Raw genomic sequence first — 22,609 nt, forward strand, 5'->3', positions numbered from 1 at the left:
AGAGCAGCGCAGAAATTGAATCTATCGTCGAGCCCGCATCGGAGACGACGTTCCGGCGACGAAAACATCGGATCTGACGAGCTGCCCATTTTTCCCAATGGATACGCCGCGCTCCTTCTCAAGTCACCACCTCCGGCACCGCCTGCTCTTCTCAGGAGGATAGGTGTAAAGGAGCTCACCGGAGTCGGGAAGGTAAGCCCTTATCGATATTGCAGCCTCGGGGGCGCAGACGACGAAGTTTCGGTCGCTATTCTGGAAAATAGCCGATCATGAATTCCTCTAACCGATCGCTTCTATCACGGACGACGCGACGATGGAACCCATACGGATATTTTTCATCCGGCCATTTAACCTCGTATCATACTTGGATTTCTTATATAAAATTATCGAAAAGAAAATTTTCGATATAAAATATGAAATAATAGAATTTTAGATTAAAATTTAAATCCTAAAAAAATAAATTCTTTTAAATTCCCAAAAGAAAAACATGGATGGATATAAAATATTTTTATAGATATAAAATATAAAGTAATAGGATTTTAGATTAAAATTTAAATCCTAAAGAGATAAATTCTTTTAAAATCCAACAAGAAAACAACAAAACAATAAAACGTTATCAACATATGGAAAATTTCTGATCTAGAGAGACAGGCAGATGTTAAATTCAGAATTAATTAACGGAAATCGCGCGATGAGCCGGGGAATTTAAATATTCATTTCCCGCGGTTACGTAAGAAACAATTTTCGTTCGGATTAATCAAATACGTGAACGTAACGCACGTAACGTGAACGCACTCTCGCATGTATAACAGCGTCTGCTCCTCGATAGGATTTCCGCGTAGTTTAATCGGGACAAGAGAGCCCGCAGCGTGCAAACCTTCGCTTAGCCGTCTGATCCGGAAGCACGGTCGACTTCCGCTCGTTTCGTTTGCGCGGCGCTTACCGTAAATCCGTGGCCGTTCAATTCCACCACAGGGGAGCAGGAGAAGAACGTGGGCCACCGCAGCTATCCAGCGGAATTTCCGTCTTATGTGCACGCTATCCTCCGATGTACGTGTATGCGAACGAAAACAATCACGACATGCACGAGTGACGTCTTTGGTACACACAAGTAGACATGCAACGTGCGCGCACCTGTCAGCCAGGGAAAATACAAGTGCATGTGCATGGAAATAAAATTTATTCTAATCAGAAAAAATATATTTAAAAATATATCATGCTTTCTTACGTAATAAATATTATTCATACAAGTATGAATCGATGTGAAGGATCTTTTACATATTTTTCTATATTTTTGAATTCTCGATGTTTATCGAGTCTCCAGTAAAGCTGACTTATGAGAGTAAGTGCAGTGTTAAATCTTGCATAATCATCATATGATTAAAGTGAATCATAAATGTGACATCTCGTGTATCCATTAATTTTTCCATATCGCTCGATTTCTCAGATACTGCACACGTTTGGATTCATGGAGAAAGAACGTGTGCGCGTAACAAATCTTCGTACAGGCGTGCAATTTGAAATGCAGATGAGCGTCTCGCGCCACTATAAGTCCGCTACTATACCACCCCTTACCCTTCCTGCGCCACTTGGCTACAACCCTTTCGCCGTTTCCATTCGCCGTTCGAGAGGACGGGTGTCGAATATCCGGTTTAAACTATCAAACTGAATATCCGCAACGGAAGCTTCCTGAAACGGCCCAAGTTCGCCAAACGCGCTCGAAACGCGAATCGTGATAGCGAAGATAGAGATTGGACGGAGCATCGGACTATCCGAGAGATATATCTCGACTTTCAATCGCCCTCGCAGAACCTCGCGCTGATATAACAATATACTGGTACATATAACTTTCAGCATCCCTAGACACTTTAGTTATTCATGTGCATGCTCAGAGAAATTTATAATTAATAAATTCGTTAATTATTAATAAATTACAGAATAAATATAATATTTATAAAGGATTGAAAAAAGTCTAATATAATTTCTTTCTGCAAAATTCGTCTCATTTGTAAAGATTTCGTTCTCCAAAATTTTAGCGAAACTTTATTTTTGAAATATGTTGTGAAAAAAACCATATTGCTTTTTATAATATTTATGATTGATAAAAATTATTTTTCGTCAGTTTATTCAAGTATCAATTTTATTGTATGATAAGAGACGATATTTAATTGTATACTGTACGATGGTTACATAACAAGCGTGCGCGATAAAATGGAATGGGGTTTGATCAGTATGTTGAAGATGAAGTCGGACGAAACGAACCGAGCTGTGCTCGTGTAATCTCCAGAGTGTACGCGGTACGCTTAAATATTTGCGCGAGGGATAACAGCGAGGATCGTACCAGCGACGACAAAACGATTTGGCCGGTCTGAGAGTAACCGTCCGTATCTCCTGGCACGGAAAATGCGTTTCGTAAGCGCGCGGAAAAGAGGAAGCGACATGATGAAGAGCAAATTTCCCCGCGGTACTTAATTATGATCGAGTTACACGGGACGTGTAAGGTTCGCGTTAAGCTTTAGAAATATCTTTGCAAACTTGAAATCGGCTCTTACTTTCCGAAAAGTTAAACCGGAGTATAACTAGAAAGTTGTGTACGTACTTAAAAATTGAAAGAAATTTTCATTCATAATTAATTTTCTCCCACATTAAATGTAATTCAATTAAATATCAATTTCTATCTTTTAATCATATTTTTTGACATGTATGTAGTTTCATATTTTATAGGCATTTTTAAAAATATTTTAACATACATTTTTTTCTTATTAAATAAATATTATAAAGCTTGTGAAAATCTCGAATTCCTTATAAATGTACCTGATTATAAAGAACTGTTTTTTTTTTCATAAATATAAATTCGACGAGAATGATTCGATTCAATAATTTAAGACGGAATTGTTGATCAGCGTTTTTGCTCTTCGACAACGATGAACGTCTGATTTTCTTGCGGTCGGAGAGGATCCTAAGGGAGCTTAACGCGGTTGGGTCTCAGAAATTCCGGCGAAGCATAGGGCACAGTGTAGTATTACATGAAAGGGATGCTCGTTACATTTTGAGATGCGCGTCCCCAACGGAATAAAAGCTGGCGGCTGCACCGGCGCAGACGGCGATTCGACAGACCTGGAATTGTTTTTCGAATTAATTTGTCAGAAATAACGGCTTATTGTTTACCGACGGGCGGACTAATTAAAGTAGAGGCAGCGACTGCTCGGAAAGATACGGAGGTAAAGCGTCGCCGTTCCTTCGGTAGACCGGCCATATTGTTACGCGGAGAACTTCGTCGGAAGAGAAGTCGTTCGCTTTTCCACTCCTCTCGTTTCCTTCGCGCGGCATCTTCTGAAAGGGAATATCCTTCAGTGGGAAATAAAGTTTGCCTACTGAAAGCATCCGCGCTAAGCGCGTTTGACTCGCATTAATTAACGGCCTTTTCCACAATCTGATGCCGACTCTTTGGATTTCGGTTTCTACCCCTCGATTATTCGCATACTATTTCAACAAATTTCTTACGCGAGGAAGGTGATAAATTTTCAAGCTTCTTATGATTTATGCAAATTAGAGCGAAAAAAGTTTGTGATGATTATAACATAATTTAATAAAGCATTTTATTTCAATTATTACGTTTTGTGTCACATGTTTAATTCAGCTTTATTTTTTCAATAATTTTATACGATCCTGTCCTCATTAAATATTAAAAAAAATTATATAATTCTCATATTTTTCTTCCCTAAAGCATTTCCTAGAGGTATTCGACGAGAAGCTTGAATGTCGCTCTACAAATTCTTTCGCAGATTGTTCCGCAAGCTTGGCACATCCAACTCGCAGTTCCTCCGAATTATCTATGTATGTACGTGTCGCGGTTTCATAAATAGATCCCGACTTACTGCTGGTAATTATCGCTTTCACGACAAGCGGTGGAAGCGCGTACACGTGGGGGTTGCTTTGCGAGGGGTCTGTCGGATATTTAGTGTCCTCGCTGGCAGAGAGAGACCCGAGTTAAAGCCGTCTGCGCAAAATGGAGGCTGGAACGCGGTGCTTTACCTCGGCTTCGCTCTCGTTTAGAAGACGAGTCGTCTGCAGTTACGAGTGGCCGTTCGCTCGTCCCTAAGCTCGCTCGCGTTTCAGCGCGTTTTGCCGGAACGTCAGAGAGACTTTAGAGCGCCCGGCCGCAATCCCCGTTTCCCTTCTATCTCCGTTTCTGTTTCTGGCGGTACTTTCGGCCCGTTCTGTCCGGCTTCCAATTTGGAGCTCGGACTATCGCGGCGTGTCATTTCAACCAGAGACGCGACAAAGCTGCAATATTATACCAATAGCGGCTCAGATATCTCGGCGCGAGCGTCATACGGCGAGAAGGTACGCGAATAGAGTTGTTTCGATTGAGATAGGAAATTACAATATACCAGACAGATGATGAACTTCCACAAATGTTTCTTGATTTGAAATTAATGGTACAAAGGTATAGTCGGGATTAAATTGTGCTTTAGATTTGGAGATATATTTAATTTTCATCTCTATATATCCACGTTTCCCTTTAAATTCTTTTTCCAAGCCATCAACTTTATGTATCCAATATATTCAATGTTGTATTTTTGTTTTCATTGTTAAAAATTTATCTTCATATTTAATATAAGTTTTTTTTATCATAATAATTTATAGTAGTAAAAACATAAAAATACATATAACATTTTAAAATATTAAGACAGTAGTTACTATCTAAAAATTTCAATAAAATGTTTCATTATCGGATACATAATTCGATATAATCCAGATAATAATTTCGTACGTTCAGAATTTTGTTTGCTCATATTTATACTATATTATTATCGGTACGGATATTATTTGATCACACAGTATAACTGACAGACTCACTGCAATCAAATCTCATGATTCGTTTCCGCGTTCAGATTACTTCTACTATCAGACCAGTCGTTCAGAGTCGGGATCGAATTTTGTGAAAGAGGAGATGCGACCGGAAAAAGGTCACTTGTATCGCGAATCAATCGGATATGCCGAAGATGCGAGGGTGGCAAATTTATGAGAAAGAATGTTATTCTGTGCGTAACGCAAAATAGAAATTTCTCCGAAAAACCATTCTCCCTTAATTTAAGAAATTGATGAGACTAAGGTAACATAATATTGAAATATTATTAAGATCAAGTTATAGAAATATTATTAAGATCATATTTTATGTTGCACGAATTTTCCATAAATACTTGTACGTGTCTTTTCTCTCCGATATACTTGAACTTTATCAAAAATAAGATGAAATTATTATATCAATTTTTAAAATAATAAAGAGGAAATATACAAATAAAAACCATAAAATATCTTTTATACTTACGAAATACGAAAAATCATAATTTATAAGATTTCATGCAAATCTCCAAATATTTTTCAATTATACATAATTATCCAATAATTAATCAAAAATATATCTCATACAATAACCATTAATAATATCATGCGAAAGAAATTGCATGCTTATTGATATTTCGCATAATGATCGAAGCATATGTATCTTTCGCTGACGTTGATTGTCGATGAAAATGAGCATCGCGGAGATTAATTCGCGTGGGCGCCCGTAGTGTGCTTAATAACGACATATTAGGAGAAATCTCCGCGGAATCTTTTATTTCTATCATGACGCGAACGCACGCGAGGATTGATCGATCGCTGTTATTCCGATGTTTCAGAGGCAGTGGCGCAAGAACATGCGCAATTTCATTCCGAGGAAGCTGCTGACCAGAACTCGTCGCGGTCAGCGGTTTGAACGTTCTACGCGTCCTATGCTGAGCTTTATTGAAATGTCCGGTCTTAGGTTCCCTTTCGGCCGCGTCGTTAGGAGCAAGACGAAAGGGAAGTCGCCCTAGACACCCTTTCCGACCCTAGAATACCTAATGAGGACCTCTGATTTTACCCGGACACCCAGCCGGACGTTGCGCCTTGAATCCTAGCCAATGGCGCGTAGAATTAAATACAGAGATCGAGTTTTGGAGTTCATTATTGCCGACAGTAGTCTTTGTATTTATAAATTTATATGACAACGCTTTTTCGATGAAGACAAAGGATATAAATGGAAATTAAAACTAAATCTTTATTACCACAAAAGAAAACTCTAAAGTATTCAAGAATAATTCTATAATATTATCTTCTTAGAATATTTTAATAAATGGTTTCTAATTATAATTTTAATTATACAATTTTAATTACACAATTTTTAAAATATGACTAGCTGAAATTAACAAAAATATTCTTTCATTGCTATTAATAAAATTCATAGAATGTAAAATTTACATACAAACTTTTGCAATCATAGTAGATTTCTTTCCATTTAGGTATACATAGTGAAATGAATTATTAAAATTGATTTCACAATCAAGATTTATTTATTACTCAAATCATTATGATATAAAAATTCTTTCGCACATTCTTTATTGTGTAATGTATACTTGCTAATTTCAATTTCGGCACGTGCTATATTCTAATACGTGGCGATAACAAGATTCTACCGGCGGGGTTATTTTAATAATGAATTAATCTAGGAGGTATTATACAGGCGCCAGGAAGGAGCGGGGATATTTGCGGACAGTCCATGGGGACTACCGGACCACGTGGGCCACGCGGTATCCGCAGGATAATTGGAGGTCACTGCGGTTTTAGGGACTCCTCGAGTCCCTCGCGAACTATTCTGGGAGGAACACCCAAATACAGAGCACGTTCGACGGTTGACTCGCATAATTATCCGGATTTCTGCTTCGATTTGCTATGCAGTAATTAAGAAATAGCGGCTGCGGTGATATACTGCACAGACCGCGGCGTTATTGTCAAGCGATTAAACGCATTTCATAACTACGTATGTATGATGGCAATTTATGGATTCGCAAATATGTTAGATCGGATTGAATTATATTTCAACGTCTCATTAATTTTTCTTATTATTTAAATTTGTTAAAGAATTACAAATTTAATGTATTATATAAAAATAGATGTTTTTAAGAAGCAAAGTTTATTTTTTTATTTTTTTTTTTCATTTTTATGATAGTAATATAACTACTTTACATATCACATCGTTATATTGTATTTAAATATTTGAATCAAATCACATTTATGGGAACAACAAATATATTTTTTCTGTTTTATAAACATATATGTCTCTACTTTAGATATTTTCACTTTCTAAAAAAAACAATTGTAAAAATAACAATTTGCATTTTTCTTTTAATAATCTGGTCACTATATTTTTGACGTACTATATAAGTGCGACTGTAATACATGATTTATAAACCTTCTGAAGGCGATCCGAGTGGCGTTTAATTAACGAAAGGACTTTAATTGAATAGAAAAGAGAAAATCAAATTAACGGTGGAAGGAAACTGCCAGTAAAGAGAAAGTACGAGAAAAACCGTTTTGCTGTAGCTGCCAGTATTATCGATTTGTGTTTTTTTTTCCGAATGCTCCCACCACGAGAAAAACTCGCCGCAATTAATGTTCTCTTATCCAGCTGTATCGTGTTACGCGTATTTATAACTCGTCTAATGATTTCATTCAATTAATCGACCCAAGTGTAGATTTCCGATTATATTGAAAATAGATTATAATATTGTATTGCTTATTTCGTATTCTTTGCAATACCATAATGTAATTATGATATTTGTTTAATTAAAGCCCTTCCTGCGTCTTCTTTCCAGTATGCATTTGGCGCGCGCAAAATCCATTGGGACGAATATTTCAAAATGAATTCCTGTTTAATTCAGAGGCCGAGAAACCACGCGTTCTCTCATGGATCGTCACCGCGCTAAATAAACCAATTAATAATTATTACATGAGCCTGTATCGGAGTCAATTCTGGTTCCACCATCATGATGAATGATAAATGACAAGAGTGAAATATTGGTAAGCTATATACCTCCTATAAAAATATACATATGTGTCTATCTATCTAAATAATTCTGTTTTATGTAAATTGTGCGATTTTTTAACGGGTAATATGATAGAATAATTATTACAGAACATAATGAATAATAATGTTAGAAATATATTTGCTATAAGATATAAATGTACGTAATTATATTTCGATATGGCGTGAATATCATAGCTTCCGCTATTGTATATTAATATTCCGATGCAAATTATTCGTAATTACATTTGATTAAACCGTTTATAAACAAGATCGCTGTGTTTAGATTATAGAGATATTATTATTAATCCAACACACGTATTCGTTAAAATATTCGTGATTATATTAATTTGGAAAGTACATGTATTATTATCTTGTCCTAATAAATCGATACAGCGTATGACACGTTGATAAAGCTGCTAATTGTCATCGGAAGATATTAATATTAATATGAAATTGTAGTTAAATTATTGAAAGAAATTCGCAATTGTGCATCGTACATTATCGCATACGCGTTGCCTCATATGATATTGAATTATCATATCGTTATAGAAATCAATACACATTTAGAAGCTTATTCAGTGATTTGCCAGCTCGAAACATTCATGTTTGCGTATCCAGAGAGCGAGATTCCAACCTAAGCGCATTAGTTCTTCGGTCTTTGTATCTTGGGATCGACTGCGCCCACGATGCTCATTTCCGGGGTCACCGTCATAATTACACGTTCTAAGCGACATCATAACGAGCATCGGTACTATTAAATATACCGTCAGGAACTATCCCGCTGTCCCAAGATTAACTTCAGCTAAATGCGTGTAAGTTACGTCGCCGGAGCCACTTTGCCTAAATAGCGAATCCATTAGTGTCTGTTCAGCGTAAGTTAGCTGAGCGACGTCAATAAATTAGTATTTGTGGATGCTTTTGCTTTGCGATAAATGCATAATTCCACAAGTTTGCATCTAATGAGTAAATGTATATTTGACATATTCAAATAATTTCTCTTACAGAATTATTTAAATTACAATTTTGACGATTTAAAGACATATTCAGATCTTTCGAAATAGATACATCTCCATTCTCATAAAAGGAAGTATTTACATTAATGGAAAATTGCATGTAAATAATTTCTAACGAATCATAAATCGATGATAGTGATCGATATCGCTTTGGAATTGAAGTGCAATTTTGCGCATTAGATTTTCGCTTCTTTCTCTTTCTTTTTCACTTTTAAAACGTACGAGTCTGTTCCCTTGATCGCGTTTCACGTGCAATCCGAAAGAACTATCGGCACGAGCGATGAATCGGTCTGCCCACTTTCTGTTTGCTCGGTTGAATATCTCGATGTAAACGGGTCATGCTATGGAACGGGAGCATGCATCCCGTTCTCTGGGGGCTTGCACCACGTCGAACTCCACCGAGGAAACGTTGTTTAATTTCAGCGAACACGCTCGCTCCGCGTCCGATGCTTCCGCAGACGATCCGTTTGGGAACTAACGTAAGAAAAAGAAATCTCTCTCCGGTTTTACATATCACGATGCTGACACTGCGCATTATCTCCCCCAATACAGAGATTAATACTCTACATTATTTATTTTTTATATAACTACTTTCGCAAAATAAATTTTTCTTTTGCCACAAAATAATTGGTAGAAAAAAGTCTCTTTCTATATTTATAATAAATTCTAATTTATTTTCTTTTGCAGAAAATTTAACACGTGACTTTCAAACATTTTCCCTCGTATTCTTAAGTTAGTAAAATGTTAACTTTTTTTAATTAAAATTATATTATGAAAATTATATACATTATGAAGCGTGTATTTTCTTCCCAAAAATCTTCTAACAATATAACGAACAATAATTTTTATTAACAAAATTAGAAACTAAGAACATTACATGCAAGCAAAAAAAATGTTAGATAAAGGCATAAGTTGTCACAAGTATCGTGATGATGTCTACGGCGGTCTTCGGCCTTTCGATAACCGCAATCCTCAAGGGAGCTCGTGTGACACTCTTTCTTTCGATTTCTCCTGAGGACGCGGTGGGGTGGCAATGCCGCTTTAATAAATGTCCCTGACGCGTGGTCGGCAAGGGTACAAATCGCCTGGAACCGCAGACACAATGCTTAATAATGGCGGATGACGGTCCCGTGCAACGGTCTCCCCTTCGAGGTGGCAGGTTGCCCAGGTTGCTATACCTCGCACGATGCCATTCGTTATGTTTCGGGTACCGTTGCCGCCAGCGTTCCGTTGTGCGCGCGCGCGCGTCTGCACGATCACTGCGATTTGATTTCGGCGCAAATCGACGGACAAACGACCGTAATTAATCCAGACCGTTGGCCCGCGGCGCGCCTGCCAGGTGTTCAATCGGGGGGTCTATCGGAAACATCATCGTGTTGATACCTTAACGTGACATTGCTCATAACTCGAAAGTATCTGATAATATCGAGACAGCTAATTTGAATTTATAGATATATAAAAAAATGAAAGAAAATTTTGTATCAAGAGATAGTGTTTTAAAATATTAAAATGTTTTTCAATTTTTTTTACGTGTAGTTGGATTTTTATATTTGACAATTATTAATTGTCAAATATAAAAATATTTGACAATTAATAATTGTCAAATATAAAAATATTTGACAATTAATAATTGTCAAATATAAAAATATCTTGAAGAATTTTATTTAAATTATACAGCTATAACACATTCATATAAAAGCTTCTTTTAGAAGTTTTTATTTAAATGTTTTCTTAAGGTAAGCATTTAAAAAAATTGAACGATAACAAATGAAATATAAATATAAATTATTTTTTATACTTTTTTGTTCTTGATGTTCGAACAAATTTTCTTCTTAATTTAAAAATTTTATTTAATATTCGATCTCGCAAATGCGAGTAAATTTTGCTTGAGGCAGCATTATTGACATTTATTCCCGTGCGTACAGCACGTTGGATTTTGCAAAGAGTCGTAGACGCGACTGAAATTCTGAATAAACAATGTCGTCGATGTTCACACGAGCTAACCCGGAATCCTTGAAGGATTCATGCGCGACTGGTATCTGCTCTCGCATTCTCTTTGAATTTGTCTCTTTATGGTAGTGCAGAGTCGCATATTGCCTCGGCAAGCCTTGGCAAGAACTTTATTACAGTGTGCAAATGCTAGCCGGTGCTGCGGAAAGATGGTCTCCGAGGACACGTATGAAATATACAAAATCAATCTCGGAACACATACGATCCCAGACAGACATGTGCGACGAAGTTGATGGAATCGAGTTTCACAGATCTGTTTATAACGACAGTGAGGATGTGATCTCGTGAAACGTGAGCTATAGTATCGACCGAATGATGAAAACGCGTTTATAGGTAAGTTCCTGTTGCAATATTGCCTTTGGAATCTATCGATGCGACTCGCTGGAGCGCGAGCCGCAACTTCATTTCCTTCTCTCTCCGGCTTTTGATCCCATATTACGTGCTGCGAATTTATTGGAGAATAAATTGATCTCGCTCGACTCCGACCGCGATAGTTTACGAACTTACAATCTCTTGTTTCCATGCGGTTTGCGCTATTCTATCGCCGGATATACGTTTGTTCGAAATTAAATATTTTCAAGTGTTAAATGCCAGAAAAACAGTCCGTCAGCATTTTTATCGATATAATATTAATTGTTTGGTCAAGTATATAAAGATTGCGACTAAAAACGGAAGATATTAAGGACGAAATTAAAATAATATTTCAATAAAAATGATTTCTCATTAATTAGCAGTAAAGAAAATGATGAAATCAAAATTGTTGGAAGTTAATCTGCAAAATTTTGTGTATTCTTTGTATTAAATTTGTAGAATCCACTAATTTAACGGATGCATAAGGCTCGTCTAGTTGGAAAATTAATAGTCTACCGGTGGAAATCGAAACGAGCCTGGACAAACGTGCCAAAAGAACAGAGGGCTGCGAGACGAGTGCACACGAGGGGGTGGCGGCGAGTGGGCGGGAGGGACAGCGGAACGGAGGGAAAATTGCGTCGCGAACGAGTAACACGAGTCGTTAGTGGCTAATCCGCCATAGGGGACGAAGGGGACACGAACCAGCAGCGATGTGCACCAACCCTTTCCCGGATTGAGCGTGGGCTCAAGAGTTGCGCGAAAACAAGAGGACGGCTTTTTGGGGTTCGCGAGAGGAGGATTTAGTTCCGTAGATGAGTGACGAGCGGGTGGAGGATGCAAGATGAGGAGAGGGCGAGGAACAGGGAGGAAACGCGTTGAGGGGGCCCGAACCAAAAGGGCACGAACCGGTATTGGGTGGCGGGAGCTTTCTGTTGATTCAAGTGGGCACGTGATAAAAATGACAATGATGAGTTAATGCAATAACTGTGTACCTTCCGACCCTCATTCGGTTGGTGGTGCACGCATACAGCTGTGGCGCGTACCGTCCGCGTGCAATCGTGCGTGTAACGCACGCACACACGACAACGTTGGGATGATCGGATCGCGACGACGACGATGCGCCAGTATAATTTTCAGGGAGAGAAGTTCCTGGACGAGCGGACGTAAAGGCGGCGCGTTAATTAGCAATATGAGGTTCAAATTTACGTGACTATCATGCCGCAAGTTGAATTAACTAACGACAGTAACGTATCGAAGGCGGAGAAATTGACTTTGATAATGTGCGAGTAAGTGACGGGTAGACAGAATACTAATAGAGATATTTATATCAACTACTTTTTATTTTTATATTATTTTAAGAGCATCAAAATATTCTATATATACTAATGCTGTAGAAAAAGTTATATTTATTATTCATTAGAGATTTTTAAAGATGAATCGATCTATTTTTTTCTTCTAGTGAAAAATATTTTTATTTGCATTTCTTTTTATATATACCTAATTTTTATAATAATCATTTCAATTAAATCTCAATTAAAAGTTTTATTAAAATTCTAAAATTGAGGCTGAGATTTTATTATATATTCAAGTTTTTTTTAAAGCTGTTTATTTTTAATTCTTTAATTTGCATAATTACATAGTTAATGTTCTTTGCCGTCCGAAAATCCTTCGTATGAAATATCTCTTTTCGATCTGATTTATCATAGACACATCGTGCGAAATCCGCGACAGAACGATATATTACGTGTAAAACTAATTGATTGCTGGACGCTTCTCGATATATATACGCGCATCCATTTCGCTACTGAATTCAAGCAGACTAGCCTTTGTAGAAGCAGATTAGGGTGGAACGAATGATCGCTATTGCCGATGGAAACTGTATTCCTGGTATTTAGCGGCGGCCGTTGCCAATTTACCTCGTGCGCACGATAAACCCAGCTGAACGGGATTAATGCCCGGCAACGGTTCCCCTAGTCCAGCCTCGTCCATGTCACTTTGCTAAGGATATTCTTTGTGCGATCGCGAGTTTCTCTTTCTTCAGCATTCCGCCTGTGAACTAGTCTCTTTTAATGTCAAAATGCATCGCGATTCCGAAAACGTGCCGCAACTACAAAGTTTTAAAATACCAGCCAAATCTTTATTTTTATTTAGCAATCATATAAAAAACGTATAATTGACACTAGGAAATTGTATTCGTTTTTGAAAGGCTTATATCGGTACATGCGCAAAATTAGAATCGCGAGTAAATAAGAAGGATATTTTTTTTATATCACTTCATGTTGATTTATATTTTCAAAAGCACTAATTTAATTAAAGAATATGATAGAGAATTGAAATAGAAGAACTGAAATAATTTTAGCTTTATTAATTTGATAAAAGATCTTAAAATAAAATATAACAAGAAACATCTAAAAGAGAGCTAATTATTTTAGTAAGTATATTATTAATGCAGTTATTTTGAAGACTTTTTATTAGATCAAAAAAAGATCTTTAATTTTCCTTGACATACATATACATGTAATTTCCAAAATATTCTTATCACTTGTCTATTATTACATAATTTATTTCGCAAATCACATAGTTCAAATGATTAATAATGAATTAGAATAAAATTTGAATATTAAAATGAAAGACTTGGATGCTGATGAGAGAGCCGTGGATTACGTGTAATAAAACAGATTAATATAATCGATTTTGTGATCAATTTAGCCAGAAATACATTGGAGTTCGAGAAACTCTCGCGATTCTTCATGAAGAAATGTCATCGACCTCGACATCGCGCATGTGTGATTCGAGTATTTATAAGCGTTTATTTACGTAATGGCTTTTTCATTTAAATTGCAAAGATGTATCAGCTACCAGGTTACTCTCTTGCATCGTTTGCACTCTTAACTATCATCCGAAGCGACATAGCGACCGTTTAGTGGCTCGTGGATATTTTCGGAGTTAATTGGCTAATGGATAGACAAACATTGCGATTTGTATCTCGCTACATAATTAATCTACCTTCGTTAATCTGGCATTTCCGCCATGAGAAATCAAATGTATCTAATATGGTAAGGTAACAATCGTTATATATTCGGTCGATCTTTTTTAGTTTTTATTTGCCATTGATTTGAATTTATTTTCTCATGATAAAAATGCTAGAATAGTGGAAATCGAAAAATGATAATAAATAAATATTTTATACGTTGATAAAAGACAATGTTTTTCTCTCTTCTTTATGCTAATTATTTTGAGTATTTTGATTTTTACGAGAGATATAAATAAAATTGTCGAATGAAACCTAGATGCTTAGTTGAAAATTTTATTTAATTCGTAAATCAATTTATATCCTAAGCATGATATATTACTATTATCTTGGAATTGAAACAAAAAACATTCTTCTACTATCGATATGAATATATCACATGTTACATCAAATTCAATTACACAAAAATACCTGATAATTTATTTCGTTCAAATTTTTTTCAATTTCCATCTGTTAGATAAAAAATTAAGTGACATAATCCAGATGATAAATCGCGAAATCGTGCAAGAAACATGTAAAAGATTTAAGGTGTCTTTTAAAGATCATAATGTTTAAGAATTTACGATGCAAGAATAAAATTTCTTTTCTGGAGATAAAACGAATTAACGAAATATGTGGAAGAAATACGAGTCAGGTTTCTCAGCGTTCTAAGCAGCTCGACGAATTTCATACGAGGACACGTAACACTTTCCACCTTGGGTATTCGCGTTAGCACGAATTGCGCTATCCTCGGTGCGATATTGCCATTAGAGGTGCAGAGACACGGTGGATAATTGAACGGCGTGCGAGTACCAAGGAAGCGAGTCGCGGTCGTTAGCCGGATGCTTCATCGCGTCCGGGGTCGTATCGTTAGTACACGCACGTCGCGCTCGCAGGTAAACGTATTATACACTCCTTCGTGAGCTCGTCGTCGTCCAGAGAGAGGCAGTTTCATTCTCTGTAGCCATAAAATTAAATGCACGCGAGTTAAATAAAACAACGTCCGGTTTAGCATAGTGAGTTGACGGAAGTAAACAGGAAGTATCCCATTCAATTCCGTTCATAAAACTCGATTATATTAATTTTTATATATTAATAAAAACATACATTTAAAATTAATAAAAAATGTATATATAAACTGAAACAAATGTATAAGTGTAATAAAAAAACAACGTATATTTAATTATTTTCTTTAATTTATTTTGATTGAAAATTGAATTGAATTACGGAACGAAATTGAAATCGATCTAGTACAGAATGACATTTTTTTACATACATCGAATATAACGAATTTTCAAAGTGATTAAAATTATTGTAAACTAAACTCTCAACTAGGATGTGGACACAAATGATTTTTATTCAAGCACCCAGTTATTTTTTATTTAAACACCCGATGACGACGATGATCGATTCCCTCGATCATCCGATGCAATTCACACCGGAATTTCCATTCCCTGCGTCTGAAATAATCCCCGCTTGCCGCTAATTGTTTTCACGCGCGTGTTTATGAAATTAATGCACCGGAGATGCCGCAGCGCGCAATTGCATCGCGTCGGACGGCATTTCGACCGCAGTATGCAATTCGCGGTCGATCGCGCGTGCTTACGTTGCGTATACGCGTGCGTTCGTTAAAGTTGGATTATGCGAGCGAATCTATGCGAGAAAATCGTATCGACCGAGGGAACGGGAGCGCGCTTTCGAGCGATTTAAAAACATCGAACGGGATTCAGATTAAACCTGAATGTAGCCGGTCGCGAATCCGTTACATCAGGGAGATTGCACAAGTTTCTCACAAGTTTCCGCATGTTCTTGGAAACTCGTTGCAACTAAATTATGGCGATGCATGATGCGCGTCTGAATAACGCGCTGTAGAAACATGACCTTAACAAGCTTAAAACGCATCGCGCCACTATTGCGGACATGTGCATCGCGCACCTAAATTATCGGCGCGCATTATTATTCGCGGGGCGCGAACAGCTTCGTGTAATTTAAAAACTACTTGTCAATCTTTTGAAAGCGTGCATTTTGTAGAACTCCATTACGTCTAACTTTTTTATAAGAAATAATTTTAGTTTAAGTAAAATACATTTTTGATACTTGGCAATTTATTCTACGAATGCCATAAATTTTCGAAGTCGCGTATTTTTTCTATGTATTGCAAATTTTCACTGGCAAATTTAAAATTGTAAAATCATCTGGAAGATTAAAAAGTTTCTAATACAATAATTTGAGTTTCAAAAATATAAATAGCTGCATTTTTAAAACAATTTAAAATAACTGAATTTTGACAGAAATTTAATTTAGGATTGATTAGACATTAATGATTCGAGATCGATATTAGTGATCGCTTTGTTAAGAAATTAACTCTTATCGATGCATATATTATGTATGCGACTGGAAATATCCATGTTGATGCTTTTTTCATTGCCATCACGTCGGTCATCGCCCGCGAACGTAAATTCTCGTTACGGTGATATATCCAGCGCGGCGGAAAAGCCAGTATAAAAATAGAATTACCAGGCGCGAAAAGTTAAGCATCGAGAACTTTTGGATTTTCCATTAATTTCCCCGAACGCGACGATGCGGTCGCGTCATAATTCAATGCGTCATCGTTCGTCACTAACGTGGTGACAGATACGTCGATCTGCTTTCTTCCGATGCTGCCGAATGCATCGATGAGCCACGAATACACCGGCGAATGCGATCGCCGGATATATCCAGTATCGCAATATTTGGCAGGGTTTAAAATCGAGTCGCCGCAAATATCGACGAACAGTAGATAACACAGAATAGACACTATTCATCCTGACATTTTTTTTCGATCAATCCATCTATTGAAATCCGCAGAGTTATATTTAAAAGCACTATGCTTCTGTAGCAGCGAAAAATATTCAAATATTCAGATAATAATGACTTTTTCGCCAGTATTAACGAACAGCTGCCCTCGTATCTTGCTTGCCATTATTCATTTAATAGCAACCAGATATTATAGAATCATTAGAAAGCGATATTAATTTCAGCGGAAAATATCGCATTTACCTCGCTACCGTAATTACGATAACACCTATTCATCCCGCACACGCGTTCCGAGCATTTGATACCTCGCGCCGGGGTATCAGTGCCATCGCTAGCTACGTATATACATAGTTACAGATTGCACTTAGCGATCGTGCACGCCGCGGCGAAATGCGAGCGTGGCACGACAAAGTGCGTTTATGCACTGCGAGCTACGTTGAAGGCTAATGAAAGATGAAATCTCTGGTGCGCAGACGTTTTTTTTCGATCCGCCACACGCTTCAAACTTGCCTGATTCTCTTCCGGTGCCGCATCAACTGCATCAACGTAAAAGTAAATACGTATAAAGTAAAAGCACATGTAAAGCGAAGTAACATGTGTAAAATATCGCCGTTGCGTCGGTCATAAATTAATAAGCGATGTCGGAGTCGCAGTGGGAAATATTGGATTTGAAGGGGACAGGCAACTCCTACTGATTTAGGAGTTGCAGCATAAAGTGAATGGGGGTAGAAACTCCCTGCTTCTCTCGCGACTATTTTTAAATAGCTCTAGTCTTTATGCAAAATTAACAGAAAATTAGAAAATAATATGAAACAATTTTTAAATAAACAATATCCTTATTCAGCAAGTTAAATTGTCCCACAATGTTGTCTGTCCTCATCGCAATAAGAGCGAAGACGCGCGTAAACGCGTATTTGATTTCGAAGAGGCGATTCCGTTAAGAATAAGAATCGGCTTTGATCAACGAGTCTGGACCGTAGTCTTCGGTCGTCCCTCGAGAGTGACGCTCCGTGCTTTTATTCGGCCGTCCCTCTTCTTCATCTCTCGCAGCCTTTTCTAAGGGAAGCGGCGAAAACAATGGTACGCTTATGTTGAAAACTCGCGCGACTCGCGGTACGTATTTTATGTCTGAGTTATTTGGCACAAAAGCTCTCTCCGAGAGAGCGAGAGAGAGAGAGAGGGAGGAAGGGTGGAAAGAAAAAGAGAACGGACTCGCCGTTGCTCGCATCCTACCTTCCGAGAGAAGAGATTCCGTGGGGCGTTTAACCGTTGCGAAAGTTCTTCCTGTGAAAGAACGCGCCGTTGTATTTTTCGACGAGCTGGTCGCGGGCTTAAACAGCGGTATGCAACGCGCGTCGAGAAACGGAATGAAACGCGCAACGCGTCAAACGCGAAAGTCCGAAGTGCGGTTTCCGGGAACCATTCCTCTTGTACCCGCCCTCTCTCACATTTCTTTTTCAACATTTATAACTTTTACGCGAAGTCTTACGTTGAAATATACATATGATATCAAGTTTACCTCCTTTGATTGCAAGATATAAAATTCATCCAACTTATAGGACTCGTTTCCTATCATTTCTTGTCATTTTAAAAAGACTTATATAGTATGTATTTAATTTGTATAATATTAACTTATATTAAAGATAATATTTAATAATTTATATTCAAGATTATCTCGTTGTTTGATCTCTTAAAAATATAACTGATAGCAATCTTAATAAGGTAACATAAAAATATATTAATTTTAATTTAGTTTTGTAATCAAGTAAAAGATCAAAAACTGCACTCTCAGCTATTTATTATGATCAATATTTCATAAAGTTTGCATATTTTATTCCGCAAGTGATATATATATATATGTCAACTGCGCGTGAGTAAAATTATGTATTATGTCGTTCTATTCTACGACATGTATAAATCGAACTCGTACTTTATGTTATGGAAAAGATCCAATGAATGCTTCCCATGCGAGCTAAGCATCGCTATTACTTCGCTCCATTTCCTCTGCATGTTCGGATTAAATGTTGATGTATTACAGTCTGGTCCATTTCTCGAGAAATGTAAAAATTTCGCTTGTAAAATCCAACGCGAGTAATATGCATCTGGCGATATGCCAGATCGAAACTTTGCAATCAGGTCGAGTGTAACAAATAAAATCACATGAATTCAATGAATACGTTGCGGAATTTTCAAATATTCTAATGGCGTCTTGCTTCGTGATTTAAAACTTTTCGATCTTGCTTGTAAATTATTTACTATGACGATTGTTTTCCCGATAATAATAAAGCATAATTTAAATGACCAACAGAAACAAGCTGTAAAATATTGCTACAACAATGACTCATCGCATTTACAATGTACGCTTAAATTTGAATAAAAAAAGTGACTTTATCTTAAGCATAAAAATTTCATGGCATGCAACATATTTTTTGCCGGTGAATTTTCGTAATCTTGATATTGTTTTTCGCGAGATTGGCAAATGTAATTGAGTGTATTAAAACTATAAGCAACGGACGTTTGTATATCTACGATAGCAGTCGGAGTTTTATGATGTTGAAGAATGTTGGTAGTGCTGGTACAACTGTAAAACAACAAAGTCGTACAATCCTTTGTGCGCAGTAAAATGGCGGGTGCTTGTAGAAGAGGCGAAACGCAAACCCATCTGAGCATGGCAAATTAAAAGAGCAATTTAACAACGCCTGGCAACTGTCTAAACGAAACGAAACACTAAGAGCTGCGGGTCTGCACGTCTCGGAACTCGTTAAAATAATACTTGAAAATCCTAAAACATTTTATCACATATGTTAAAATTTTTTAATTTGGTAACCACGAATGAGGATAATCTTGCGAAAAATTCAAATGTTAATTATACATCGCTTTATAAGAGAAGGAAATGAGATGAAAGATACAAATATCAGATAAAATAAATATCGCGCGAATAAAAAAATTTGATTTAATTATAAAGCATCAATATCAAAAATAAACTGTGTCTCAACTTTGATTAAAATTATAATAAAATAAATAAATTTCATTATCAAAAAAATATTATTTTATGTAATTATTTTATATGTACACAGAGAGATGTCGTGCATGCTGGACACTATTTAATATCCAAGAATAACGTGTCTCAAAGAATCCGATTAACGCAAACGATTCTCTTTCTGAGAGCGAAAGGTAATTTGATCGACTTGAGGTAAACTCGTAGAAATCTCCGGAACGTGGAAGTGGCCGGTTGTACTTTACTTGGGAGTCGGTACAACTGCCATTATTTATTCGCCGTTTAATAAGCAATCTAAATTCCGTCCATCCTTACGCCCCGCGAATCGCGGCGGATCTACCCTGCTGCACCATTCCCCGCCCCTTGGTACCCTCTCCCCTCTCCCAATTTCTCTGCACTCTCTCATCCCTTCCGTCGCCTACGGGGGTCAAATCTCTCGAAATCGATCTCGTCCCCTCGTTCCGTCGCCCGCGGCGTCCGATTCGTTTGCTTTAATTCGACGGCGCGATTCGATAATTCGTCGAGTTATATCAGGAGAACTCGCGGCGTGGCGGCGTCCAAATTATAGATAAGGTTCAGTGACCAGACGGTTTCGGGAGATACAATTCGCGCCAGTTCTAAATCGGTCGCCTGTCGTGACATATATGGGACGAGTCAGACTGCTGAGAAATTGATATACGCCGCCATGTCCGTTTTATCATATAATTGACAGCGAGAAATGTATCTATTATTTAAATTCGTTGAATATTAATTACATGTTAGATTAAATAATTAAATCGCTATATGCGATTGCATGGAAACTGCGATATTATGTGCATAAATGTTAATTTGATTGTTTTGTTTCTGAAGGGGAGATAACATTACATATCAAAATTATCCCTTTATATATATCATTGTTTGTTGGTGTTAAAATAAGCTTCGTTTTCTTAAGGATTAAACTGTTTGGGTTACGTATTATCTTCTATATTTAAGTAGTAAATAAGAAATATATGAAATACGAGTAAATATAGTATAGCTTATTTAATGAATTTTACTTTTAAATCTTATATAAGCCGTACATTATCTGCTCATTTGCTAAGAAAAAATATTTGAATAGCCAGTTAAATTATTTTAATACAACAAAATTATTATCTATAAGTATAAACTAAATTTAAATGTTTTTTATAAACTACGTATGACAAAATTTAATAAATTGAAAAATGTTACTTTTAAATATGTATGTCCTTTAAAATCGTTAATTATTTTTAAATTAAAAAAAACTTTAATTTTAAAAACTATTTTAAATCTCAAATATGTCTTGCAGTTTGAAAATAAATCTTAATATCTTTATTAGAAATAACTTATATATAATAAGATACTTATATATAATATATATAATCAAATAGAAATTTAATTTATTTGATAGTATATTTACAAACTAAATCATATTAAACTAAATTAATAATAATACTAATATTTTTTTTAAATAAAATTTAAAATATAGTGCTGAATCTTAAGATAAAATTAAACTTATCTCCAACTTGATTCGGCACTGATTCGATCAATGATACGAATGCATCGTGCAAATGCATACAATTTACAGCGCCGCACCTAGAAAAATTTCACGAAAGAAGTAAGCAAGGCGCGGATAACGAGCTATAGTGGCGCGCACCCTCAGTTATAAACATCGTTAGTATGCACCGTTCCATTATTACCATTCGTTCTAATACACGAAGGCCGCGCGCCAGGCCAGACGCCTCTCTGGGGTATCATTCCCGATTATTACTTCGAAAGGGTTGCCCACCACCCCGGAACAGCACCTGAGGGTGTACTACCTTCATCCCTACCAGAGGGCGTCCTGACTTCGAGCACGCCACTTTGCGCGTGCAATATTCTTCTTCGATACTTTATGGCTATTTTCGCCCTTTGGCGATGGAGTCATACATTTTGTCGCGCTTAGATGCGCGGAATCACTTGACATTCTTAGACATGTGCTGAACGATGCTAGGACATCTTTAAACGCGACCAGAAAACTATCCTTCTACCTATGACCATGTAGATTTTTTCGCATGAATTGTTTCTCATCCAAATAAAACCAAATCTTACATACGAACAGTCACTGCAATGCAATCTTTGAATGTGCGTGTCTGCAAATATATATATTTTCTGCTATAAGGTTCAAGAAAAATTTTAAATATCATATAAAAAATTGATTATATTGCAATTAGATTCGCCTGTATTTTTCGAACAAAATACATTTTTTAAATATTATTAATAATTGAAACATGTTTCAATTATCAGTATTCAACAAGCAGAGTCTATAAGAAAGGCTATATAGTTCTTGCAAGGATACAAAATCTAAAATTCAATCAAACATAAATCTCTTTTTCTGTACGAATTTAATTTTTAATTTACAATCAATCCATGAACGATTGCTGCGTATTTCAATTCTCTTGTCAACGCGCTTCCACGTTGCGTCGCGAACATTTCCGTTCGGTCTCTCTTCTTCTAATGCATTTTATAGCAGCCTCGAACGGTTTCGCTTCTCGGTACATTTC

General features: G+C 36.7%; 1 protein-coding gene across 4 annotated transcripts in view; it reads left to right on the forward strand.

The window, feature by feature from the left end:
- Positions 1-22,609, forward strand: part of LOC105258023 — a 328,244-nt gene that overhangs the window by 219,356 nt on the left and 86,279 nt on the right. For all 4 annotated transcript variants that reach the window (XR_003123324.1, XR_002192862.2, XM_020029615.2 and 1 more), the window contains exon 7: positions 3-192. Coding sequence is in view for 2 of the 4 variants with exons in the window: in XM_020029615.2 (XP_019885174.2) it covers positions 3-192 (190 nt within the window). In the remaining 2 variants the exon portion in view is untranslated. The remainder of the gene's footprint in view (positions 1-2; positions 193-22,609) is intronic.

The sequence above is a fragment of the Camponotus floridanus genome, unplaced genomic scaffold (genome assembly GCF_003227725.1).
Source record: "Camponotus floridanus strain SB8 unplaced genomic scaffold, Cflo_v7.5 scaffold5, whole genome shotgun sequence".
NCBI classification, from domain to species: domain Eukaryota; kingdom Metazoa; phylum Arthropoda; class Insecta; order Hymenoptera; family Formicidae; genus Camponotus; species Camponotus floridanus.